The sequence below is a fragment of the Malus sylvestris genome, chromosome 12 (assembly GCF_916048215.2).
Source record: "Malus sylvestris chromosome 12, drMalSylv7.2, whole genome shotgun sequence".
Taxonomy (NCBI): domain Eukaryota; kingdom Viridiplantae; phylum Streptophyta; class Magnoliopsida; order Rosales; family Rosaceae; genus Malus; species Malus sylvestris.
This window is the reverse complement of record NC_062271.1, coordinates 7554263-7579460: the sequence shown is the minus strand read 5'-3', so window position 1 is coordinate 7579460 and position 25198 is coordinate 7554263. Positions and strand designations below refer to the sequence as shown.

Genomic DNA, 25198 nt, shown 5'->3' with positions numbered 1-25198 from the left:
CAATAAGGCCATCAATGCTTTATAGTATAAATGTTATTGACCCTTTGTAACAAAAAAATATATAAAATTTGTTTCAAGGAACTTAGCTTAGTTGGGTAAGAGTAATCTCTCTTACACTTGAGCTCAATTTCAAATTCTCCGTGAGGATGGAGTTGAGAATTACAACTAAGTGTTACGAGTGTTTTAGTCATTAAATTTCCTACACCTGTGTTCTCATTTTTTTTGAAAAATTTCCCACACCTGTTAGATTTATATGTTTTATTTTTAATCTCAGTCATACATTTTCGTATAAGTGAGGGCAAGATAGCTTACAGTAGCAACTCTAAAAATATAGAAGGTATTCCCACCGAGCATTACATAGGATTGGGCGCCACTTCAACAATATATTCAAATATCTGAATATCCAGAAAATACAAAAAATAAAGAAAAAAGATCTCCCTTTTCAAGCAAAAAACTCCACTCTTTTGGTTTCTGGACCTTCTTCTACAGCAGCCTAGGGTTTCCCATGGACGGCATGAACGACCATGAGAGAGCCATTGCTTGCCCTTGGGCCATTGAAGCCCTCGCTAGCTTCAAACAAGTCGATGCATCGCTTTTACATGGTATATTCACAAACCCTCATTCCCACTTCAATGTTTGATTCTTTCTTGTAATTTTTTCAATCAATGTGTGTGAGTGATTCGATTGCACAAGATTAGGTTTTCTTATGGTGTTTGGTACTTTTTGGTGGCCTTTTCAGATTTGATTGCGATGGCTCCAACATTACCTGAAGATACTGGGAACAATGCAAAGGAAATGGTTGCTTTGAAATGTTTGGAGAGTTTGTTTAGTCCTTGTAATGTGATGAGCAGTGATGTTCCTTCTTCTCAGCATTCGAAAATCGGCTTTAATTTATCGGAAACTTGTGAAAATGTTCTCAAACGCATTGTGTCCATATTCCTTTGGTATTCGTACCCTTTAGGCTTGAGTCTCGTTTTTGCTCACTCCCTAGCCTTGGTGTAGCCTTAGCCCCCTTTAAAATTGTGGCACAATCCGCACGACTCTAGAGTGGGGTAATGCCACACCATAGTTAAGGGGATGAGCTAAACGGGACTCTTCAGGAATTTTGGAAGTGCGTATGTTTAAATGTTAAGCATCAAATATTTCTTTTGTCAGACACCACAATCTGATTTGAGAACGGGTGGACCGGGGGTGTTGAAATGAGATATTCACCCCTTCATTATGCACAAAACAGCTTCTTTGCCTAAATGTGCATTGAAACAGGTAACCCCTAAGAATTTCTTTGCTTATTTTGCTCTTCAATCGGTTTTTCTATATAGTCTACAAATGGATTTCTGGATTTTCTGGATTTTCTTTATGAACAGCTGAAGGATTCAATCCTTGATGGTACACATCCACATGCGGATTTCTTGAGAAAAAAGTGCGGTTTAACACTTAGAAATTATGGTGATAGAGTTCCTTTGGGAGAGAGTAGTCCTAGGTTCAATGAGAGTTGCTCTAATGCTCAAAACATGGGAATTAAAGGAAGCGCAGATCCTCTGAATATTGAGCATGAGAGTAAACAATCGGAAGAAGACCCAGATAATGCAAATCTTTTGCCTTCCAAAAGGAATAGGATTGCCTCAGATGCTCGAATTATGGCAGATGAAAATTGTAGTAGTGTAAATGTTTCTGATGATTGGAACATCATATCAAAGAAGATGAAGTGTGATGCCTCTTATGTTTTACAGTCTACAGAGCAGAACCAAATTCGTTTGCATGGAAAAGAACTATTGGGACATTTATCTGAGAGGGAAAGGTGCGACTTTGCAGAAAATCAGATGGGAACGATGGATGGAAGCACGGCCTTAGAGAATGGTCGTGATGATTGTACTTCCTCAAATAGATGTGGACAGAGCAATGGCGATGCAGTCCATAAGAGTCAGTCAGAAAATCATCTTAATGCCACTTCAATGCCTCAAGATAAATCTTTGGATGAAGCCCATCAATATTCATGTGTTGATCAAACCAAACACGATAGCTGTCTTCATCTGGAGCCAAGAGTATCAAGTGTTGCTCCTCCAGAGGAACCCAACACAAGGTTTCTGCTAAAGTTTTCAATTTTAACAGTGAGCACAATTTTCATTCTGCAGATGGACCCCAAGAGAAGAGCATTTCTGAAAATGGCAATGGCTTGGTTGCGAAGAATCTGGCAGAAGAAAACCATAAAAGTGTAATTGGTTCTGATGATTGCTGTGTAATTTCCAAGAAGGTGAAGTGGGATCCCTCATATGTTTTACCGTGTATAGAGAAGAAGCAAATTCCCTACATGGAAGAGAACTGTTGGAAGATTCATCTGAAAGAGATGCTCCGCTTCCGGAGAGAGAAAGGTGTGACTTGGCAGAAAGTCAGATGGGAACGATGGCCAAGGGCAAGGTCATAGAGGATGGTCATAATGATCTTACTACCTCAAAGAGGTGTGGACAAAGCACTGACCATGCAGTCAATAAAAGTCAGTCAGAAAGTCCATGTAATACTGGTTCATTGCCTCGAGACACATTTCAGGATGAAGCCCCTATGTATGCACATACTGATGAAGTGAAAGATGATGGTGGGCTTCATCCTGAACAAAGAGAATCTTGTGTTGCTGTGCCAGATGAAACCCTGCATAAGGTTTCTGCTGAAGTATTCAACCGTAATAGTGAGCTGGGTATTCTTGTTAAAGTATCACTTCCTGCATCCACAGATGAACCCCAACAGAAAAGCATTGCTGATGAAGGTAAAGACAATGAACATTGTCCTGAACCATGAGCATCAAGTATTGTTTCTCTAGATGAAACCCAGCATGATTCTAGCAGTGAGAATGATTCTCATATTAAAGTAGCACATCCTGCATCCACAGATGAGTCCCCGCCGAAGAGTATTGCTGATGAAGCGAGAGAGCTCTTGGATTGGCTATGTCATTATGAGTCAGAGATCTCGACTGCTAGTGTTGAATTTCATGACAAAGAAGATTGATGTTGTCATGAAGAAGCATGCTTTGTTGAGCTCTCAATCCACATCCAGTCAATATTCTTCAGAGACAACCAAAAATCTTTGTAAGAAGCCTAATGAAGGCGGTCCGTTGATTTGTAATGCCGGTAATTGCTCTGTTGTGGTTCATGAAAACTGGCTGAGTTCCTCAGCCATTTTATATAAGAATGATAACTTTAAATGCCCCTTCTGTTCATATACTCTTGATCTTACTGAATACCTTGATTCTAAGAAGAGAGCCTCAATGTTAAAGAAAGACCTAGACGCATTTATTCATAGTCTGGAACATCAGCCAGAGGAATGCCTTGGTAGCCAGCACAACAAAGAGAATATTTGCATGAGAAAATTTCATGAGGATCTTAACGCAAAAACGAAAGGTCATCAGAATGGGCATTTGGGAAAGAGTGTAGAACATCTTGAAAGGCAATGTGAAGAACGTGCAAATGAAATCAATGACCTTCAATTGCAGAATATTACAGGTACTGAGCAACAAGTAGCACCTTCTGGATCTTGTATTCGTTTCAATTCAGAGTGTAGAGATGAAAGTGTAACTCTAATTGGTATAAAGCTTGATGTATCAACTGGTGAAAAAGAATGGAGATAAAAGGTGATACAGACGTGCATATCTGTGGTAGGGCTTGATGGATGTCAGAACCAAGTACCAGCTAAAGGTGATACTTTGTCCAGCAAAAGTGCAGTAAGCCTCCTTGCTGACAAAAGACAAGCTGTAGTAATTGAGCAGGAAGATCTGCAGCGGCACATTACCAATGCACAAGAGGTACAAGGCCATGCACTTAATATTGATTCCGAGCAAGCTGGTGCTCGAATGTCTAGCACTTCCAATTACAGCGCAAGACTACAACAACAACAACAACAAAGCCTTTTCCCACTAAGTGGGGTCGGCTATATGAATCCAAGAACGCCATTGCGCTCGGTTTTGTGTCATGTCCTCCGTTAGATCCAAGTACTCAAGTCTTTTCTTAGGGTCTCTTCCAAAGTTTTCCTAGGTCTTCCTCTACCCCTTCGGCCCTGAACCTCTGTCCCGTAGTCACATTTTCGAACCGGAGCGTCAGTAGGCCTTCTTTGCACATGTCCAAACCACCGGAACCGATTTTCTCTCATATTTCCTTCAATTTTGGCTACTCCTACTTTACCTCGGATATCCTCATTCCCAATCTTATCCTTTATCGTGTGCCCATACATCCCACGAAGCATCCTCATCTCCGCTACACCCAATTTGTGTACGTGTTGATGCTTCACCGCCCAACATTCTGTGCCATACAACATCGCTGGCCTTATTGCCGTCCTATAAAATTTTCCCTTGAGCTTCAATGGCCTACGACGATCACACAACACGCCGGATGCACTCTTACACTTCATCCATCCAGCTTGTATTCTATGGTTGAGATCTCCATCTAATTCTCCGTTCTCTTGCAAGATAGATCCTAGGTAGCGAAAACAGTCACTTTTTGTGATCTTCACTAGATTGCTCCGGTCATTAGTGTGGATAAGTATATAAATGGATAGAGATAGGAAAGCAAACACAAGATGTACGTGGTTCACCCAGATTGGCTACGTCCACGGAATAGATGAGTTCTCATTAATTATGAAGGGTTTACACAAGTACATAGGTTCAAGCTCTCCTTTAGTGAGTACAAGTGAATGATTTAGTACAAATGACATTAGGAAATATTGTGGGAGAATGATCTCGTAACCACGAAACTTCTAAGTACCGGAGTGTGGTATCGTCTTGACTTGCCTTATCTGTCTCTTAGGTAGATGTGGCATCTTCTCTGGAAGTACTCTTCCTCCATCCATGGGTGGTATCTGTAACTGGTGGAGATGCACAAGATAATGTATCAATTTCACTTGAAGCTTACTTGTAGTTTCAGGCTTGGTCAAGCGCGATACAAACCATGTAGTAGGAGCCCCCCAAGTCGCCGGGCTAGGGGATCTGCTGAAAGAGGTGACAGACAAGGTAAGCAATCAGAGCTCCGGCTGATTGTTCACATTCTCCCTATCTTGCAGGCAGCATGAAGGATAAAGAGAAGAAAAATGAGAAGAGATGATATGGGATACTTTTGCTTTTGAAGAAGTAACTTTCCACAGGCTTATTCTTGAACCGGGCTGGAGGGTTTTCTGGTTTCCTCCAGAGTATAAGGCCGACTGAAGAATTTGAGGGTCAAAACAAGTCCATCAAATCTAGAGTACGTTCGACCCTGCTGATATGGGATACTTTTGCTTTTGACAGAGTAGTGGATGTATCGGCACGTGTGCTGTTACGCTTGTCTCCATATGCTTCCTTGTATCCTTCTCACTTGCCCTATCTGTTCCTCAGGCAGATGCGGTATCTTCCCTGGAAGCATAAGATGTTGAAGATGAGTACTCGAGAGCCATGCCAGGTAAGTAATCAGGTAAGGGGTTCCAGGCAGTCAGTTCCTGGCTGGAAGCTTGCTGACTGATTGCTCTCTTTCTCCTTGTCTTGCAGGTAAGAACAAGGCCAAAGGAAAAGACAGGAAAAAAACATGATATGGGATACTCTTGCTTTTAACCCTGATGATATGAGATATTCTTGCTATAGTATAGCTTGTTTGCAGAGGTATTATCGGGGGGAAAGAAAGCTGAATATTTCGAAAGGCTTCGTTGGGAGTGCCTTCTCAGATAAGAGGAAGTGTTGAGCATTTTTGCAGGTCTGCCTGTCCGTTGGGGATGGAGGTCGACATATATAGGAGTCTCCCTAACATCAAGTAATAATGCTATTCCTTTACCCTGCTTGGTCATAGCACGGTAGTGGGAGCTGCCAGCTTCACATGTTTTAACTCTGTCAGAGCACTTTGAAAAAGTGGTCTGTGGTATCTGGAAAGCTGATGTTGCGTTTGAAGATTACAGATAAGCTTTATCCAAGGAGATCCAGCTCTTGAAGTTGGGAAAGTGGTGCCTCTTCGGTTTTCGAACAAGCAATCCTGTCGGGGATCTGGCTCTCGAGATTCGGAGAACGATGCCTCTTCGATTTTTGAGAAAGCAATCCTGCTGGGGGTCTGGCTCTCAAGATTCGGAGAACGATGCCTCTTCGATTTTTGAGAAAGCAATCCTGCTGGGGGTCTGGCTCTCAAGATTCGGAGAGCGGTGTCTCTTCGATTTTTGAGAAAGTAATCATGTTGGGAGTCTGGCTCTCGAGATTCGGAAGGCGGTGCCTCTTCGATTTTGGAGCAAGCAATCTTGTTGGGAGTGTTTTCTCGAATGTGAGTAAAGGTTGGGCATGTTTGCTAGTCTACATTGCCACGAAGCACAGAGGTTGACACACAGGGACTTTCCAATTATCCAGCAGTGGTACTGTTCCTTTACCCTCTCTTCGATTTTTGAGAATTGGGAGTGTTTTCTCGAATGTGAGTAAAGGTTGGGCATGTTTGCTAGTCTACCTAGCCACGAAGCACAGAGATTGACACACAGGGACTTTCCAATTATCCAGCAGTGGTACTGTTCCTTTACCCTCTCTTCGATTTTTGAGAAAGTAATCATGTTGGGAGTCTGGCTCTCGAAATTCGGAAGGCGGTGCCTCTTCGATTTTGGAGCAAGCAATCTTGTTAGGAGTGTTTTCTCGAATGTGAGTAAAGGTTGGGCATGTTTGCTAGTCTACCTTGCCACGAAGTACAGAGGTTGACACACCGGGACCTTCCAATTATCCAGCAGTGGTACTATTCCTTTACCCTTGTGGGTAATAATATGGTAGCTAGACCTTCAAAATTTATAGTATAGCTTGTTTACAGAGGTATTATCGGGAGGAAAGAAAGCTGAATATTTCGAAAGGCTTCGTTGGGAGTGCCCTCTCAGATAAGAGAAATGGTTAAGCATTTTTGCAGGTCTGCCTGTCCGTTAGGGATGGAGGTCGACATATATAGGAGTCTCCCTAACATCAAGTAATAATGTTATTCCATTACCCTGCTTGGTCATAGTACGGTAGTGGGAGCTGCCAGCTTCACATGTTTTAACTTTGTCAGAGCACTTTGAAAAAGTGGTCTGTGGTATCTGGAAAGCTGATGTTGCGTGTGAAGATTACAGACAAGCTTTATCTAAGGAGATCCAGCTCTTGAAGTTGGGAAAGTGGTGCCTCTTCGGTTTTCGAACAAGCAATCCTGTCGGGGATCTGGCTCTCGAGATTCGGAGAACGATGCCTCTTCGATTTTTGAGAAAGCAATCCTGCTGGGGGTCTGGCTCTCGAGATTCGGAGAGCGGTGTCTCTTCGATTTTTGAGAAAGTAATCATGTTGGGTGTCTGGCTCTCGAGATTCGGAGGGCGGTGCCTCTTCGATTTTGGAGCAAACAATCTTGTTGGGAGTGTTTTCTCGAATGTGAGTAAAGGTTGGGCATGTTTGCTAGTCTACCTTGCCACGAAGCACAGAGGTTGACACACCGGGACTTTCCAATTATCCAGCAGTGGTACTGTTCCTTTACCCTCTCTTCGATTTTTGAGAAAGTAATCATGTTGGGAGACTGGCTCTCGAGATTCGGAGGGCGGTGCCTCTTCGATTTTGGAGCAAGCAATCCTGTTGGGAGTGTTTTCTCAAATGTGAGTAAAGGTTGGGCATGTTTGCTAGTCTACCTTGCCACGAAGCACAGAGGTTGACACACCGGGACTTTCCAATTATCCAGCAGTGGTACTGTTCCTTTACCCTTGTGGGTAATAATATGGTAGCTAGACCTTCAAAATTTATGTGTCTAAACTTTGTTAGTGTTGTTTCTTTGCAATTCTTTTACCCTTCTTGGTCAGAGTGATGTAGCGGGAGCTGCAAGCTTCACGTGTCTCAACTTTGTCAGAGAACTTTGGCAAAGTTATATGTGGTACCCATGAGTTACTGTTGCGTGTGGGAAGTGGGTGATTGAACAGTACGATTCATGTGCTTTCTACTTCGCCAGAAATCTTCGACAGAATGCCCATAATTTCCGCAAAGCTGAGTATGCGTGTGACAGGTGCTGACAAGGCTGGAAAAGTAGGTGCCTCTTCGATTTCTGAGATTGGCCCTCGTGGTCTCTTAGCAGCCCAGCTTTTGAGAAAGCAAGCCTCTTCGATTTCTGAGATCGACCTTCGTGGTCTTTGAGCAGCCCAGCTTTTGAGAAAGCAAACGCCTCTTCAATTTCTGAGATCGACCCTCGTGGTCTTTGAGCAGCCCAGCTTTTGAGAAAGCAAACGCCTCTTCGATTTCTGAGCAGGCGCCTCTTCGATTTCTGAAGATTCGTCGAGTGCAGATTTTTATAGGGGCTGACATTAAGTTCCAAAGCACACTTGAATATCCACCAGTAGAAGCTCCATTCTTGCACTTCTAAGATCTTGATTTGTCCGACCTCTTCTCTCTTCAACACCTTTGAAAATGTCTGGCCCCTCCGACCGTCGTTTTGACTTGAACCTTGTTGAAGAGGCAGCCCCACCTTCTCCAGACAACATATGGCGCCCATCATTCGTCTCCCCTACTGGTCCTCTTACCGTTGGGGATTCCGTGATGAAGAATGATATGACTGCTGCGGTAGTGGCCAAGAACCTTCTCACTCCCAAAGATAACAGACTACTTTCCAAACGGTCTGATGAGTTGGCTGTTAAGGATTCTCTGGCTCTCAGTGTTCAGTGTGCAGGTTCTGTGTCTAATATGGCCCAACGCCTATTTGCTCGAACCCGCCAATTTGAATCATTGGCGGCTGAAGTGATGAGTCTCAAACAGGAGATTAGAGGGCTCAAGCATGAGAATAAACAGTTGCACCTGCTCGCACATGACTATGCGACAAACATGAAGAGGAAGCTTGACCAGATTAAGGAATCTGATGGTCAGGTTTTACTTGATCATCAGAGATTTGTGGGTTTGTTCCAAAGGCATTTATTGCCTTCGTCTTCTGGGGCTGTACCGCGTAATGAAGCTCTAAATGATCAACCTCTGATGCCTCCTCCTTCTAGGGTTTTGTCCAGTACTGAGGCTCCGAATGATCCCCCTCCGGTGCCTTCTCTTTCTGGGGCTCTACCGACTGCTGAGACTTCTCCTAAGCAACCTTTGTGAAGGCTCCCTCTTGTTTGTTTATTTTGACTCAAGTATATGTACATATTTGTAACTTATCGAGGATATCAATAAATAAGCTTTCCTTCATTTCAACGTATTGTGTTAAATACACCAAAGTCTTCTTCGCTAAGTTCTTTGAATTTTCTTTTGTTGAAGCTTGTATGTTGAAGCTTTGTGAGTGGAGCATGTAGGTTGAGGTAGTGTTCCCTTAATTTCCCGAGTGAGGAAAACTTCTCGGTTGGAGACTTGGAAAATCCAAGTCACTGAGTGGGATCGGCTATATGAATCTTAGAACGCCATTGTGTTCTGTCCTGTGTCATGTCCTCCGTTAGATCCAAGTACTCTAAGTCTTTTCTTAGGGTCTCTTCCAAAGTTTTCCTAGGTCTTCCTCTACCCCTTCGGCCCTGAACCTCTGTCCTATAGTCGCATCTTCTAATCGGAGCGTCAGTAGGCCTTCTTTGCACATGTCCAAACCACCGTAACCGATTTTCTCTCGTCTTTCCTTCAATTTCGACTACTCCTACTTTACCCCGGATATCCTCATTCCTAATCTTATCCTTTCTCGTGTGCTCACACATCCAACGAAGCATCCTCATCTCCGCTACACCTATTTTGTGTACGTGTTGATGCTTCACCGCCCAACATTCTGTGCCATACAGCATCGCCGGCCTTATTGCCGTCCTATAAAATTTTCCCTTGAGCTTCAGTGGCATACGGCGGTCACACAACACGCCGGATGCACTCTTCCACTTCATCCATCCAGCTTGTATTCTATGGTTGAGATCTCCATCTAATTCTCCGTTCTTTTGCAAGATAGATCCTAGGTAACGAAAACGGTCGCTCTTTGATATTTCTTGATCTCCGATCCTCACCCCTAACTCGTTTTGGCCTCCATTTGCACTAAACTTGCACTCCATATATTCTGTCTTTGATCGGCTTAGGCGAAGACCTTTAGATTCCAACACTTCTCTCCAAAGGTTAAGCTTTGCATTTACCCCTTCCTGAGTTTCATCTATCAACACTATATCGTCTGCGAAAAGCATACACCAAGGAATATCATCTTGAATATGTCCTGTTAACTCATCCATTACCAACGCAAAAAGGTAAGGACTTAAGGATGAGCCTTGATGTAATCCTACAGTTATGGGAAAGCTTTCGGTTTGTCTTTCATGAGTTCTTACGGCAGTCTTTGCTCCTTCATACATATCCTATATAGCTTGGATATATGCTACTCGTACTCCTTTCTTCTCTAAAATCCTCCAAAGAATGTCTCTTGGGACCCTATCATACGCTTTTTCCAAATCTATAAAGACCATGTGTAAATCCTTTTTCCCATCTCTATATCTTTCCATCAATCTTCGTAAGAGATAGATTGCCTCCATGGTTGAGCGCCCTGGCATGAACCCGAATTGGTTGTCCGAAACCCGTGTCTCTTGCCTCAATCTATGCTCAATGACTCTCTCCCAAAGCTTCATTGTATGACTCATTAGCTTAATACCCCTATAGTTCATGCAATTTTGTACATCGCCCTTATTCTTGTAGATAGGCACCAAAGTGCTTATTCGCCACTCATTTGGCATCTTCTTCGTTTTCAAAATCCTATTGAAAAGATCAGTGAGCCATGTTATACCTGTCTCTCCCAAAACTTTCCACACTTCGATTGGTATATCGTCTGGGCCTACTGCTTTTCTATGCTTCATCTTCTTCAAAGCTACAACCACTTCTTCCTTTCGGATTCTACGATAAAAAGAGTAGTTTCTACACTCTTCTGAGTTACTCAACTCCCCTAAAGAAGCACTCCTTTCATGTCCTTCATTGAAAAGATTATGAAAATAACCTTTCCATCTGTCTTTAACCGCGTTCTCTGTAGCAAGAACCTTTCCATCCTCATCCTTGATGCACCTCACTTGGTTTAGGTCCCTTGTCTTCTTTTCCCTTGCTCTAGCTAGTTTATAGATATCCAACTCTCCTTCTTTGGTATCTAGTCGCTTATACATATCGTCATAAGCCGCTAACTTAGCTTCTCTCACAGCTTTCTTCGCCTCTTGCTTCGCTTTTCTATACCTTTCACCATTTTCATCGGTCCTATCCTTGTATAAGGCTTTACAACATTCCTTCTTAGCCTTCACCTTTGTTTGTACCTCCTCATTCCACCACCAAGATTCCTTTTGGTGTGGGGCAAAGCCCTTGGACTCTCCTAATACCTCTTTTGCTACTTTTCAGATACAACTAGCCATGGAATCCCACATTTGGTTAGCTTCCCCCTCTCTATCCCACACACACTGGGTGATTACTTTCTCTTTGAAAATGGCTTGTTTTTCTTCTTTTAGATTCCACCATCTAGTCCTTGGGCACTTCCAAGCCTTGTTCTTTTTTCTCACTCTTTTGATATGTACATCCATCACCAACAAGCGATGTTGATTAGCCACGCTCTCTCCTGGTATAACTTTGCAATCCTTAAAAGTTATACGATCCCCTTTCCTCATTAGAAGAAAATCTATTTGTGTTTTTGACGACCCACTCTTGTAGGTGATCACATGTTCTTCTCTCTTCTTAAAGAAGGTGCTGGCTAAGAAGAGATCATATGCCATTGCAAAATCCAAGATAGCTTCCCCATCCTCGTTTCTCTCCCCAAAACCATGGCCACCATGAAAACCTCCATAGTTGCCTGTCTCCCTGCCCACGTGTCCATTTAAATCTCCTCCTATAAATAACTTCTCCGTCTGAGCAATTCCTTCCGGACAAAAAATCCCTATTAAGTTGTTGATAAAGTGTTTTCATTTTTATTTTCTTTGTAGTGTCTACCTTCATGCCTTATAAAATGTAAAGTACAGGTTACATGCTCAAATAATGTTTGAATAAAGTCAGTATTTATGTTACGCGGATCTTAAATTGCAGTCCTGTATTTTCCCCAGTAAACCATATAATTACCTGTTGGTTAGAAAGCAGCGATTTGAGAATTCAATTGCAGTAGTTGTTAATTTAGAAAAATCACTTTTTTGTGTCTTGTAGCACATCCCCGACCATCTCTCAGTTAAGGCAGATAAAAGTTCTGTGGAGCGTTGAGGAGGAAGAATTGCTCAAGGTTCCTGGGTTTCTTTCTAATTTACCTTTGTAAGTTATATTCAAGTTCTGTTTCACATTTATTACCTGATTGTAGTTAATTAATTGCATATGTGTTGCTTCAAAATATTTGATTACAACTCTTTTATACTACTGCAGAAGGGAGTTCAAACATTTTCAAAAATTGATGAAAGGACTCTTACATGGAAGCAAATATTGGAATTTGGTGGTTCTGCGTTTCTGCATAGTTGTACCCAAGGAAGAAAAAATCGATAATATCGGCGATATTTCGCCGATATTATCGTTTTTTTTAGGGTCCGATATTTTTTTAACTATCCAAATGGTTTTCATCAAAATATCGCGATATTATCGATAATATCAATAATATCGCGATATTTTCGAAACTATCGGGATATTTTGGCACTGTGCTAATCGGAGAAGAACGCCGGAGCAAATTAACTGAATCCCTAAATCCCCAAATTCGAATTCAAAGCAAATTAACTGAATCCCTAATTCCTAAATCCCTAAATTCGAATTCAGTACAAAAATGAAATTACATGCAGAAAATTCGAATTCTGTACAAAAATGAAATTACATGCCGAGAAGAAGAGAAGTAGGAGCCTGAGAACGTCGTCTTCCTCACGAATCCAAGATCGCTGGGACAACGTCGTCCTCCTCATCGACGACTACGATGAGTTCTAGTCCATCGTTCGGTGTCCGCTGCCTCCGCTTCTCTCCGGATCCCAAAACCCGCTCGGGTTTGATGGATCCTCCGCCTCGTGTGGGTGTAGTGTGGCTGTGCTCCGGGAAAGAGAGTTGCAGAAATGGGGGGAGAAGAAACAAGGAGGAATGAGGGAGAAGGTTCGAGGGATTGGGGAAGGGGGAAACACGGGGAAGTGGGGTGTGTGTGTGTCTGTCTCCTCTGGGAAGGAGATATGCAGAAAAGAGATGGGGGGGAGAACTGGAGAAGAAACAATGAGAGGGAGGGTGTGCGTGTGTGTGTGTGTGTGGAATGAGGGAGAAGGATCGAGAGATTGTGTGTGCGTGTGCGTGTGCGTGTGTGTGTATGTGTATGGTTATGTGTGTGTGTGTGTGTTATCCGAGAGAAAAAGAAAAAAACTTTGAGGGTGTGTGTGTGTGGCACACGGTTTTGTGTGAAAGAATTGGAAGTGACTTTGCTCAGAAGAACCAAATATTCTGTCAGAGAAGAACAAAAAAATCTGCTTACTTTATCTTTTTCTCCACGTGAAGACCAAATTCTGTCAGAGAAGAACCAAAAATGCAATGTATAAAGTGTAAAATATTGTACTAATTCATTATATATAAATTATTATGGTGTGTTTAGACTTCTTTCATTAATTACTACAGATTTTCTACACTCACAATGTTTGTCAGCTCGCTATATAATCAACTTGATAATGTTAAATCCATCATGCAATGCATTTCCTTCCAATTTTTTGTGATAAACTAATAGATAATTGACTAAATAAACATCCTGCAAAGTTTCAATAAAAATTTCCAAGTTTTTCTTACAATTTTCGTGGTTTCCATGTAATTTTTATCGATATCGATATTATCCCGATATTTCCGTGTTTTCGGACTACCGATATTTCCGATATTACCAATATTTTCTTACTTGATCGTACCCCAGTGGAACTTAAGAATAAATGGAGGAACATATGTAGGCGATGTCCGAAGTTGAATTGAAGTGGTCAGTTGCATATAAGAATATGCTCTCTTATTTTGGTCCACTTCTGAAATTTCATTTGTCACAGTACCAATTTCATATGAAACTATAAATACTGGGAATTTTTGAAACAGGCAATGACTTAGCTTCTACCAGTTTAGTTTATAATTCAAACTTGAATTTCTAGTTTTTGGTTTTTATCTTTGTATCCTACAAATTCATTTCCAAATAGTTTGATGCTAAATTTCCTATTGATATTGATATCAGGCATCTCATGCCCAAGTTTATAACTGAATAATTAACTGACTTCAATACCTGTTAATCCATGCTGCCACCTCCAGAAGATTTCCATTCCAACACATGATCTAGGATTCCCAATTGATAGAGTTGTATTGAAATCAACTCGAAAACTAGCCCTCCTTTTCAGTGCGTACGCACCTCAAGTAGGGTTGGATACGAGTTCGAAGGAGAAATTTTGGGAAGACCTTGGAGACTTGGTGCAAGGAATTGCTCAGACGGAGAAGTTATTTATAGGAGGAGATTTAAATGGACACGTGGGCAGGGAGACAGGCAACTATGGAGGTTTTCATGGTGGCCATGGTTTTGGGGAGAGAAAAGAGGATGGGGAAGCTATCTTGGATTTTGCAATGGCATATGATCTCTTCTTAGCCAACACCTTCTTTAAGAAGAGAGAAGAACATGTGATCACCTACAAGAGTGGGTCGTCAAAAACACAAATAGATTTTCTTCTAATGAGGAAAGGGGATCGTATAACTTGTAAGGATTGCAAAGTTATACCGGGGGAGAGCTTGGCTAATCAACATCGCTTGTTGGTGATGCATGTACATATCAAAAGAGTGAGAAAAAAGAACAAGACTTGGAAGTGCCCAAAGACTAGATGGTGGAATCTAAAAGGAGAAAAACAAGTCATTTTCAAAGAGCAAGTAATCACCCAGTGTGTGTGAGATAGAGAGGGGGAAGCTAGCCAAATGTGGGATTCCATGGCTAACTGTATCCGAAAAGTAGCAAAAGAGGTATTAGGAGAGTCCAAGGGCTTTGCTCCACACCAAAAGAAATCTTGGTGGTGGAATGAGGAGGTACAAACAAAGGTGAAGGCTAAGAAGGAATGTTATAAAGCCTTATACAAGGATAGGACCGATGAAAATGGTGAAAGGTATAGAAGAGCGAAGCAAGAGGCGAAGAAAGCTGTGAGAGAAGCTAAGTTAGCGGCTTATGACGATATGTATAAGCGACTAGATACCAAAGAAGGAGAGTTGGATATCTATAAACTAGCTAGAGCAAGGGAAAAGAAGATAAGGGACCTAAACCAAGTGAGGTGCATCAAGGATGAGGATGGAAAGGTTCTTGCTACAGAGAACGCGGTCAAAGACAGATGGAGAGGTTATTTTCATAATCTTTTCGATGAAAGACATGAAAGGAGTACTCCTTTAGGGGAGTTGAGTAACTCAGAAGAGTGTAGAAACTACTCCTTTTATCGTCGAATCAGGAAGGAAGAAGTGGTTGTAGCTTTGAAGAAGATGAAGCATAGAAAAGCAGTGGGCCCAGACAATATACCGATTGAAGTGTGGAAAGCCTTGGGAGAGACAGGTATAGCATGGCTCACTGACCTTTTCAATAGGATTTTGAAAACGAAGAAGATGCCAAACGAGTGGCGAAAGAGCACCTTGGTGCCTATTTACAAGAATAAGGGCGACGTACAAAATTGCATGAACTATAGGGGTATTAAGCTAATGAGTCATACAATGAAGCTCTGGGAGAGAGTCATTGAGCATAGATTGAGGCAAGAGACACGGGTTTCGGACAACCAATTCGGGTTCATGCCAAGGCGCTTAACCATGGAGGCAATCTATCTCTTACGAAGATTGATGGAAAGATATAGAGATGGGAAAAAGGATTTACACATGGTCTTTATAGATTTGGAAAAAACGTATGATAGGGTCCCAAGAGACATTCTTTGGAGGATTTTAGAGAAGAAAGGAGTACGAGTAGCATATATCTAAGCTATAAAGGATATGTATGAAGGAGCAAAGACTGCCGTAAGAACTCATGAAGGACAAACCAAAAGCTTCCCTATAACTATAGGATTACATCAAGGCTCATCCTTAAGTCCTTACCTTTTTGCGTTGGTAATGGATGAGTTAACAGGATATATTCAAGATGATATTCCTTGGTGTATGCTTTTCGCAGACGATATAGTGTTGATAGATGAAACTCAGGAAGGGGTAAATGCGAAGCTTAACCTTTGGAGAGAAGTGTTGGAATCTAAAGGTCTTCGCCTAAGCCGATCAAAGACAGAATATATGGAGTGCAAGTTCGGTGCAAATGGAGGTCAAAATGAGTTAGGGGTGAGGATCGGAGATCAGGAAATACCAAAGAGCGACCGTTTTCGCTACCTAGGATCTATCTTGCAAAAGAACGGAGAATTAGATGGAGATCTCAACCATAGAATACAAGCTGGATGGATGAAGTGGAAGAGTGCATCTGGCGTGTTGTGTGATCGTCGTATGCCACTGAAGCTTAAGGGAAAATTTTATAGGATGGCAATAAGGCCGGCGATGCTGTATGGCACAGAATGTTGGGCGGTGAAGCACCAACACGTACACAAAATGGGTGTAGCGGAGGTGAGGATGCTTCGTTGGATGTGTGAGCACACGAGAAAGGATAAGATTAGGAATGAGGATATCCGAGGTAAAGTAGGAGTAGCCGAAATTGAAGGAAAACTGAGAGAAAATCGGTTACAGTGGTTTGGACATGTGCAAAGAAGGCCTACTGACGCTCCGGTTAGAAGATGCGACTACGGGACAGAGGTTCAAGGCCGAAGGGGTAGAGGAAGACCTAGGAAAACTTTGGAAGAGACTATAAGAAAAGACTTAGAGTACTTGGATCTAACGGAGGACATGACACAGGATCGAGCACAATGGCGTTCTAAGATTCATATAGCCGACCCGACTCAGTGACTTGGATTTTTCAAGTCTCCAATCGAGAAGTTTTCCCCACTCGGGAAATTAAGGGAACACTACCTCAACCTACATGCTCCACTCACAAAGCTTCAACATACAAGCTTCAACAAAAGAAAAATTCAAAGAACCTAGTGAAGAAGGCTTTGGTGATTTAACACAATACGTTGAAATGAAACAAAGCTTATTTATTGATATCTCTAAGAAGTTACAAATATGTACATATACACGAGTCAAAATAAACAAACAAGAGGGAGCCTTCACAAAGGTTGCTTAGGAGAAGTCTCAGCAGTCGGTAGAGCCCCAGAAAGAGAAGGCACCGGAGGGGGATCATTCGGAGCCTCAGTAATGGATAGCACCCTAGAAGGAGGAGGCATCGGAGGTTGATCATTTGGAGCTTCATTACGCGGTACAGCCCCAGAAGACGAAGGCAATAAATGCCTTTGGAACAAACCCACAAACCTTTGATGATCATGTAAAATCTGACCATCAGATTCCTTCATCTGGTCAAGCTTCCTTTTCATGTTTGTAGCATAGTCATGAGCGAGCCGGTGCAACTGTTTATTCTCATGCTTGAGCCCTCTAATCTCCTGTTTGAGACTCATCACTTCAGCCGCCAATGATTCAACTTGGCGGGTTCGAGCAAATAGGCGTTGGGCCATATGAGACACAGAACCTGCACACTGAACACTGAGAGCCAGAGAATCCTTAACAGCCAACTCATCAGACCATTTGGAAAGTAGTCTGTTATCTTTGGGAGTGAGAAGGTTCCTGGCCACCACCGCAGCGGTCATATCATTCTTCATCACGGAATCCCCAACGGTAAGAGGACCAGTAGGGGATAAGAAGGATGGGCGTCATATGTTGTCTGGAGAAGGCGTGGCTGCCTCTTCAACAAGGTTCAAGTCAAAACGACGGTCGGAGGGGCCAGACATTTTCAAAGGTGTTGAAGAGAAAAAAGGTCGGACAAATCAAGATCTTAGAAATGCAAGAAGGGAGCTTCTACTGGTGGAGATTCAAGTGTTCTTTGGAACTTAATACCAGCCTCTATAAAAATCCGCACTCGATGGAGCTTCAGAAATCGAAGAGGCGCCTGATCAGAAATCGAAGAGGCGGCTGCTCAGAAACCGAAAAGGCATTTGCTTTCTCAAAAGCTGGGCTGCTCAGAGACCACGAGGGCCGATCTCAGGAATCGAAGAGGCATTTGCTTTCTCAAAAGCTGGGCTGCTCAAAGACCACGAAGGTCGATCGCAGAAATCGAAGAGGCGCTTGCTTTCTCAAAAGCTGGGCTGCTCAGAGACCACGAGGGCCGATCTCAAAAATCGATTAGGCACCTGCTTTTTCAGCCTTGTCAGCACCTGTCACATGCACACTCAACTTTACGGAAATTACGGGCATTCTGTCGAAGATTTCTAGTGAAGTGGAAAGCACGTGAATGTTACTGTTCAATCATTCACTTTCCACACGCAACATCAACTCACGGGTACCACAGATAACTTTGCCAAAAATCTCTGACAAAGTTTAGACACGTGAAGCTTGCAGCTCCCATTACATCACTATGACCAAGAAGGGTAAAAGAATAGCAAAGAAACAGCACTAACAAAGTTTAGACACATAAATTTTGAAGGTCTAGCTACCATATTATTACCCACAAGGGTAAAGGAACAGGACCATTGCTGGATAATTGGAAAGTCCCTGTGGGTCAACCTCTGTGCTCCGTGGCAAGGTAGACTAGCAAACAGGCCTAACCTTTACTCACATTCGAGAAAACACTCCCAACAAGATTGCTTGCTTCAAGATCGAAGAGGCACCATCCTCCGAATCTCAAGAGCCAGACTCCCAACATGATTACTTTCTCAAAAAGTGACGAGACACCGCTCTCCGAATCTCGAGAGCCAGACTTCTAGCAGGATTGCTTTTTCAAAAATCGAAGAGGCACCGTTCTCCGAATCTCGAGAGACAGATCCCCGACAGGATTGCTTGTTCGAAAACCGAAGAGGCACCGCTTTCTCAACTTCGAGAGCCCCTTAGATAAAGCTTGTCTGTAATCCTCACACCGTTTCCTCAACTTCGAGAGTCATATCTCATTGGATAAAGCTTGTCTGTAATCTTCACACGTAACATCAGCTTTCCAGATACCACAGACCATTTTTTCAAAGTGCTCTGACAGAGTTAAAACACGTGAAGCTGGCAGCTCCTACTACCGTGCTATGACCAAGCAGGGTAAAAGAATAGTATTACTCTTTAATAGGGAGACTCCTATATATGTCGACCTCCATCCTCAACGGACAGGCAGACTTGCAAAAATGCTCAACCCTTCCTCATATCTGAGAGGGCACTCCCAACGAAGCCTCTCGAAATACTCAGCTTTCTTTCCCCCCGAGAATACCTCTGCAAACAAGCTACACTAGAGCAAGAATATCTCATATCATCATGGTTAAAAGCAAGAGTATCCCATATCATGCTTTTTCCCTGTCTTTTCCTTTGGCCTTGTTCTTACCTGCAAGACAAGAAGAAAGAGAGCAATCAGTCAGCACTTGGAATCAAGCTTCCAGTCCGGAACTAACTGCCTGGAACCCCATTGCTTTCGAGTACTCATCTTCAACATCTTATGCTTCCCGAGAAGATACCACATCTACCTGAGGAACAAATAGGGCAAGTGAGAAGGATACAAGGAAGCATATGGAGACAAGCACAACAGAACACGTGCCGATACATCCACTACTTTGTCAACAGAAAAAGTATCCCATATTAGCAGGGTCGAATGTACTCTAGATTTGATGGACTTGTTTTGACCCTCAAATTCTTCAGTCGGCCTTATACTCTGGCGGAAACAAGAAAACCCTCCAGCCCAGTTCAAGAATAAGCCTGTGGAAAGTTACTTCTTCAAAAGCAAAAGTATCTCATATCACCTTTTCTCCTTTTATTCTCTTTATCCTTCATGCTACCTGCAAGATAAGGAGAAGGATAACAATCAGCCGGAACTCGAAATCAAACTTCTGATCTGGGACTGATTGCTTGGAGCTCTGATTGCTTACCTTGTCTGTCACCTCTTTCAGCAGATCCCATAGCTCGGCGACTTGGGGGACTCCTACTACATGGTTTGTATCGCGCTTGACCAAGCCTGAAACTACAAGTAAGCGTCAAGTGAAATTGACACATTACTTTGTGCATCTCCACCAGTTAAAAATACCACCCCTAGAGGGAGGAAGAGTACTTCCAAAGAAGATGCCACATCTACCTATGAGACAGATAAGGCAAGTGAAGACGATACCACACTTCGGTACTTAAAAGTTTCGTGATTACGAGATCATTCTTCCACAATATTTCCTAATGTCATTTGTACTAAATCATTCACTTGTACTCACTAAAGGAGAGCTTGAATCTATATACTGTGTAAACCCTTCACAATTAATGAGAACTCCTTTACTCCGTGGACGTAGCCAATCTGGGTGAACCACTTACATCTTGTGTTTGCTTCCTGTCTCTATCCATTTACATACTTATCCACACTAATGACCGGAGCAATCTAGCGAAGATCACAAACTTAATATTTAAGATGATATTCTTTGGTGTATGCTTTTCGCAAACGATATAGTGTTGATAGATGAAACGCAAGAAGGGGTAAACGCGAAGCTTAACCTTTGGAGAGAAGTGTTGGAATCTAAAGGTCCTCGCCTAAGCTAATCAAAGACAGAATATATGGAGTGCAAGTTCAATGCAAACGGAGGCCAAAATGAGTTAGGGGTGAGGATCGGAGATCAGGAAATACCAAAGAGCGACCGTTGTCGCTACCTAGGATCTATCTTGCAAAAGAACGGAGAATTTGATGGAGATCTCACCCATAGAATACAAGCTGGATGGATGAAGTGGAAGAGTGCATCCGGCGTGTTGTGTGACCGTCGTAGGCCACTGAAGCTCAAGGAAAAATTTTATAGGACGACAATAAGGCCGACAATGCTGTATGGCATAGAATGTTGGGCGGTGAAGCATCAACACGTAGGTGTAGTGGAGATGAGGATGCTTCGTTGGATGTGTGGGCACACGAGAAAGGATAAGATTAGGAATGAGGATATCCGAGGTAAAGTAGGAGTAGCCGAAATTGAAGGAAAGATGAGAGAAAATCGGTTACGGTGGTTTGGACATATGCAAAGAAGGCCTACTGACGCTCCGGTTCGAAGACCACGGGACAGAGGTTCAGGGCTGAAGGGGTAGAGGAAGACATAGGAAAACTTTGGAATAGACCCTAAGAAAAGACTTAGAGTACTTGGATCTAACGGAGGACATGACACAAAACCGAGCGCAATGGCGTTCTAGGATTCATATAACCGACCCCACTTAGTGGGAAAAGGCTTTATTGTTGTTGTTGTTGTTGTTGTATTCTCCTTCGTCGCTTCATTTGTTGTGTCATCCTATTTTACTGATGTTACCCTTTTATGATAACTTCAACCTTCTATTGCTTTCAATCTGACCTCAGTCTTGCTCTGAATCCTTGACATAGCCATGGTTCTCTGTCCTTAAAATATGATTGCTTGATAGCATGTCTGCCATCTTTTTCCCAGCCAGTCAAATCCCCCACCACCTTGGCGTTTAAAATAATATTTCTCAGGACAACTCTCGTGTCCAGTTTCTGAAAAAGTGATGATGAATGTGGCCCTATTGTTTGTGTGTTTCTCAAACCAAACTCTTTTGCATTTTCTTAAAAATTTTAATTGATTTGTCACAGATTCTCAATTTTACTTATTTACTGTCTTTTTTGGTTCCAAGCAGAATTATTTTGCCCCTACTTAATTCTATGTTAAATGCCATCTATATTGCAGGTGACGAATTTGATAGGTGAAGAGAACATAAAAAGTAGCAGTTGTAGAGGATGACATGATTGACACAGCTGGTTAGTTTTAAATTTTAATGCTTTAATGCTTTCTATGAAATAGAACATACAACAACAACAACAACAACAAAGCCTTTTCCCACTAAGTGGGGTCGGCTATATGAATCCTAGAACGCCATTGCGCTCGGTTTTGTGTCATGTCCTCCGTTAGATCTAAGTACTCTAAGTCTTTTATTAGGGTCTCTTCCAAAGTTTTCCTAGGTCTTCCTCTACCCCTTCGGCCCTGAACCTCTATCTCGTAGTCACATATTCAAACCGGAGAGTCAGTAGGCCTTCTTTGTACATGTCCAAACCACCGTAACCGATTTTCTCTCATCTTTCCTTCAATTTCGGCTACTCCTACTTTACCTCGGATATCCTCATTCCCAATCTTATCCTTTCTCGTGTGCCCACACATCCCACGAAGCATCCTCATCTCCGCTACACCCATTTTGTGTACGTGTTGATGCTTCACCGCCTAACATTCTGTGCCATACAGCATCGCCGGCCTTATTGCCGTCCTATAAAATTTTCCCTTGAGCTTCAGTGGCCTACGACGGTCCCACAACACGCCGGATGCACTCTTCCACTTCATCCATCCAGCTTGTATTCTATGGTTGAGATCTCCATCTAATTCTCCGTTCTTTTGCAAGATAGATCCTAGGTAGCGAAAACGGTCGCTTTTTGTGATCTTGGCTAGATTGCTCCGGTCATTAGTGTGGATAAGTATATAAATGGATAGAGACAAGAAAGCAAACACAAGATGTACGTGGTTTACCCAGATTGGCTACGTCCACGGAATATAGGAGTTCTCATTAATTGCGAAGGGTTTACACAAGTACATAGGTTCAAGCTCTCCTTTAGTGAGTACAAGTGAATGATTTAGTACAAATGACATTAGGAAATATTATGGGAGAATGATATCGTAATCACGAAACTTTTAAGTACCGAAGTGTGGTATCGTCTTCACTTGCCTTATCTGTCTCATAGGTAGATGTGGCATCTTCTCTGGAAGTACTCTTCCTCCATCCAGGGGTGGTATCTTTAACTGGTGGAGATGCACAAGGTAATGTATCAATTTCACTTGAAGCTTACTTGTAGTTTCAGGCTTGGTCAAGCGCGATACAAACCATGTAGTAGGAGTCCCCCAAGTCGCCGAGCTAGGGGATCTGCTAAAAGAGATGACAGACAAGGTAAGCAATCAGAGCTCTAAGCAATCAGTCCCAGATCAGAAGTTTGATTTCAAGTTCCGGCTGATTGTTCTCATTCTCTCTATCTTACAAGCAGCATGAAGGATAAAGAGAAGAAAAATGAGAAGAGATGATATGAGATACTTTTGCTTTTGAAGAAGTAACTTTCCACAGGCTTATTCTTGAACTGAGCTGGAGGGTTTTCTGGTTTCCTCCAGAGTATAAGGCCGACTGAAGAATTTGAGGGTCAAAACAAGTCCATCAAATCTAGAGTACGTTCGACCCTGCTGATATGGGATACTTTTGCTTTTGACAAAGTAGTGGATGTATCGGCACGTGTGCTGTCACGCTTGTCTCCACATGCTTCCTTGTATCTTTCTCACTTGCCCTATCTGTTCCTCAGGCAGATGCGGTATCTTCCCTGGAAGCATAAGATGTTGAAGATGAGTACTCGAGAGCAATGCCAGGTAAGTAATCAGGTAAGGGGTTCCAGGCTTGATTCCAAGTGCTGACTGGTTGCTCTCTTTCTCCTTGTCTTGTAGGTAAGAATAAGGCCAAAGGAAAAGACAGGGAAAAAGCATGATATGGGATACTCTTGCTTTTAACCCTGATGATATGAGATATTCTTGCTCTAGTATAGCTTGTTTGCAGAGGTATTATCGGGGGGAAAGAAAACTGAATATTTTGAAAGGCTTCGTTGGGAGTGCCCTCTCAGATATGAGGAAGGGTTGAGCATTTTTGCAGGTCTGCCTGTCCGTTGGGGATGGAGGTCGACATATATAGGAGTCTCCCTAACAACAAGTAGTAATGCTATTCCTTTACCCTGCTTGGTCATAGCACGATAGTGGGAGCTGCCAGCTTCACATGTTTTAACTCTGTCAGAACACTTTCAAAAAGTGGTATGTGGTATCTGGAAAGCTGATTTTGCGTGTGAAGATTACAGACAAGCTTTATCCAAGGAGGTCTGGCTCTCGAAGTTTAGAAAGTGGTGCCTCTTCGGTTTTCGAACAAGCAATCCTGTCGGGGATCTGGCTCTCGAGATTCGGAGAACGATGCCTCTTTAATTTTTGAGAAAGCAATCCTGATGGGGGTCTGGCTCTCGAGATTCGGAGAGCGGTGTCTCTTCGATTTTTGAGAAAGTAATCATGTTGGGAGTCTGGCTCTCAAGATTCGGAGGGCTGTGCCTCTTCGATTTTGGAGCAAGCAATCTTGTTGGGAGTGTTTTCTCTAATGTGGGTAAAGGTTGGGCATGTTTGCTAGTCTACCTTGCCACGGAGCACAGAGGTTGACACACAGGGACTTTCCAATTATCCAGCAGTGGTACTGTTCCTTTACCCTTGTGGGTAATAATATGGTAGCTAGACCTTCAAAATTTATGTGTCTAAACTTTGTTAGTGCTGTTTCTTTGCTATTCTTTTACCCTTCTTGGTCAGAGCGATGTAGTGGGAGCTGCAAGTTTCACGTGTCTCAACTTTGTCAGAGAACTTTGGCAAAATTATCTGTGGTACCCATGAGCTAATGTTGCGTGTGGAAAGTGGGTGATTGAACAGTAAGATTCATATGCTTTCTACTTCACCAGAAATCTTCAACAGAATGCCCGTAATTTCCGCAAAGCTGAGTGTGCGTGTGACAGGTGCTGACAATGCTGAAAAAGTAGGTGCCTCTTCGATTTCTGATATCGGCCCTCGTGGTCTCTGAGTAGCCCAGCTTTTGAAAAAGCAAGCTCCTCTTCGATTTCTGAGATCGGCCTTCGTGGTCTTTGAGCAGCCCAGCTTTTGAGAAAGCAAACGCCTCTTCGATTTCTGAGATCAACCCTCGTGGTCTTTGAGTAACCCAGCTTTTGAGAAAGCAAACGCCTCTTCGATTTCTGAGCAGGCGCTTCTTCGATTTCTGAAGCTCCGTCGAGTGCAGATTTTTATAGAGGCTGGCATTAAGTTCCAAAGCACACTTGAATCTCCACCAGTAGAAGCTCTATTCTTGCACTTCTAAGATCTTGATTTGTCCGACCTATTCTCTCTTCAACACCTTTGAAAATGTCTGGCCCCTCCGACCGTCGTTTTGACTTAAACCTTGTTGAAGAGGCAGCCACGCCTTCTCCAGACAACATATGGCGCCCATCTTTCGTCTCCCCTACTGGTCCTCTTACCGTTAGGGATTCTGTGATGAATAATGATATGACTGCTGCGGTGGTGGCCAGGAACCTTCTCACTCCCAAAGATAACAAACTACTTTCCAAACGGTCTGATGAGTTGGCTGTTAAGGATTCTCTGGCTCTCAGTGTTCAGTGTGCAGGTTCTGTGTCTAATATGGCCCAACGTCTATTTGCTCGAACCCGCCAAGTTGAATCATTGGCGGCTG

The 25198-nt window shown here is 42.8% G+C and overlaps 1 protein-coding gene across 3 annotated transcripts in view; it reads left to right on the top strand.

Moving 5' to 3' along the window:
• Window positions 1–351: 351 nt before the first annotated feature.
• LOC126593967 (uncharacterized) overlaps window positions 352–25198 on the top strand; it is a 76203-nt gene continuing 51356 nt past the window's right edge. Inside the window, exons 1-4 of one of the 3 annotated variants that reach the window (XR_007613072.1) lie at window positions 352–602; window positions 740–1263; window positions 1365–2108; window positions 3862–4461. Coding sequence is in view for 1 of the 3 variants with exons in the window: in XM_050260149.1 (XP_050116106.1) it covers window positions 1222–1263; window positions 1365–2216 (894 nt within the window). In the remaining 2 variants the exon portion in view is untranslated. Of the gene's footprint in view, window positions 603–739; window positions 1264–1364; window positions 4462–25198 lie in introns of those variants that run through there. The other 2 variants (XR_007613073.1, XM_050260149.1) reach the window with 2 other exon arrangements.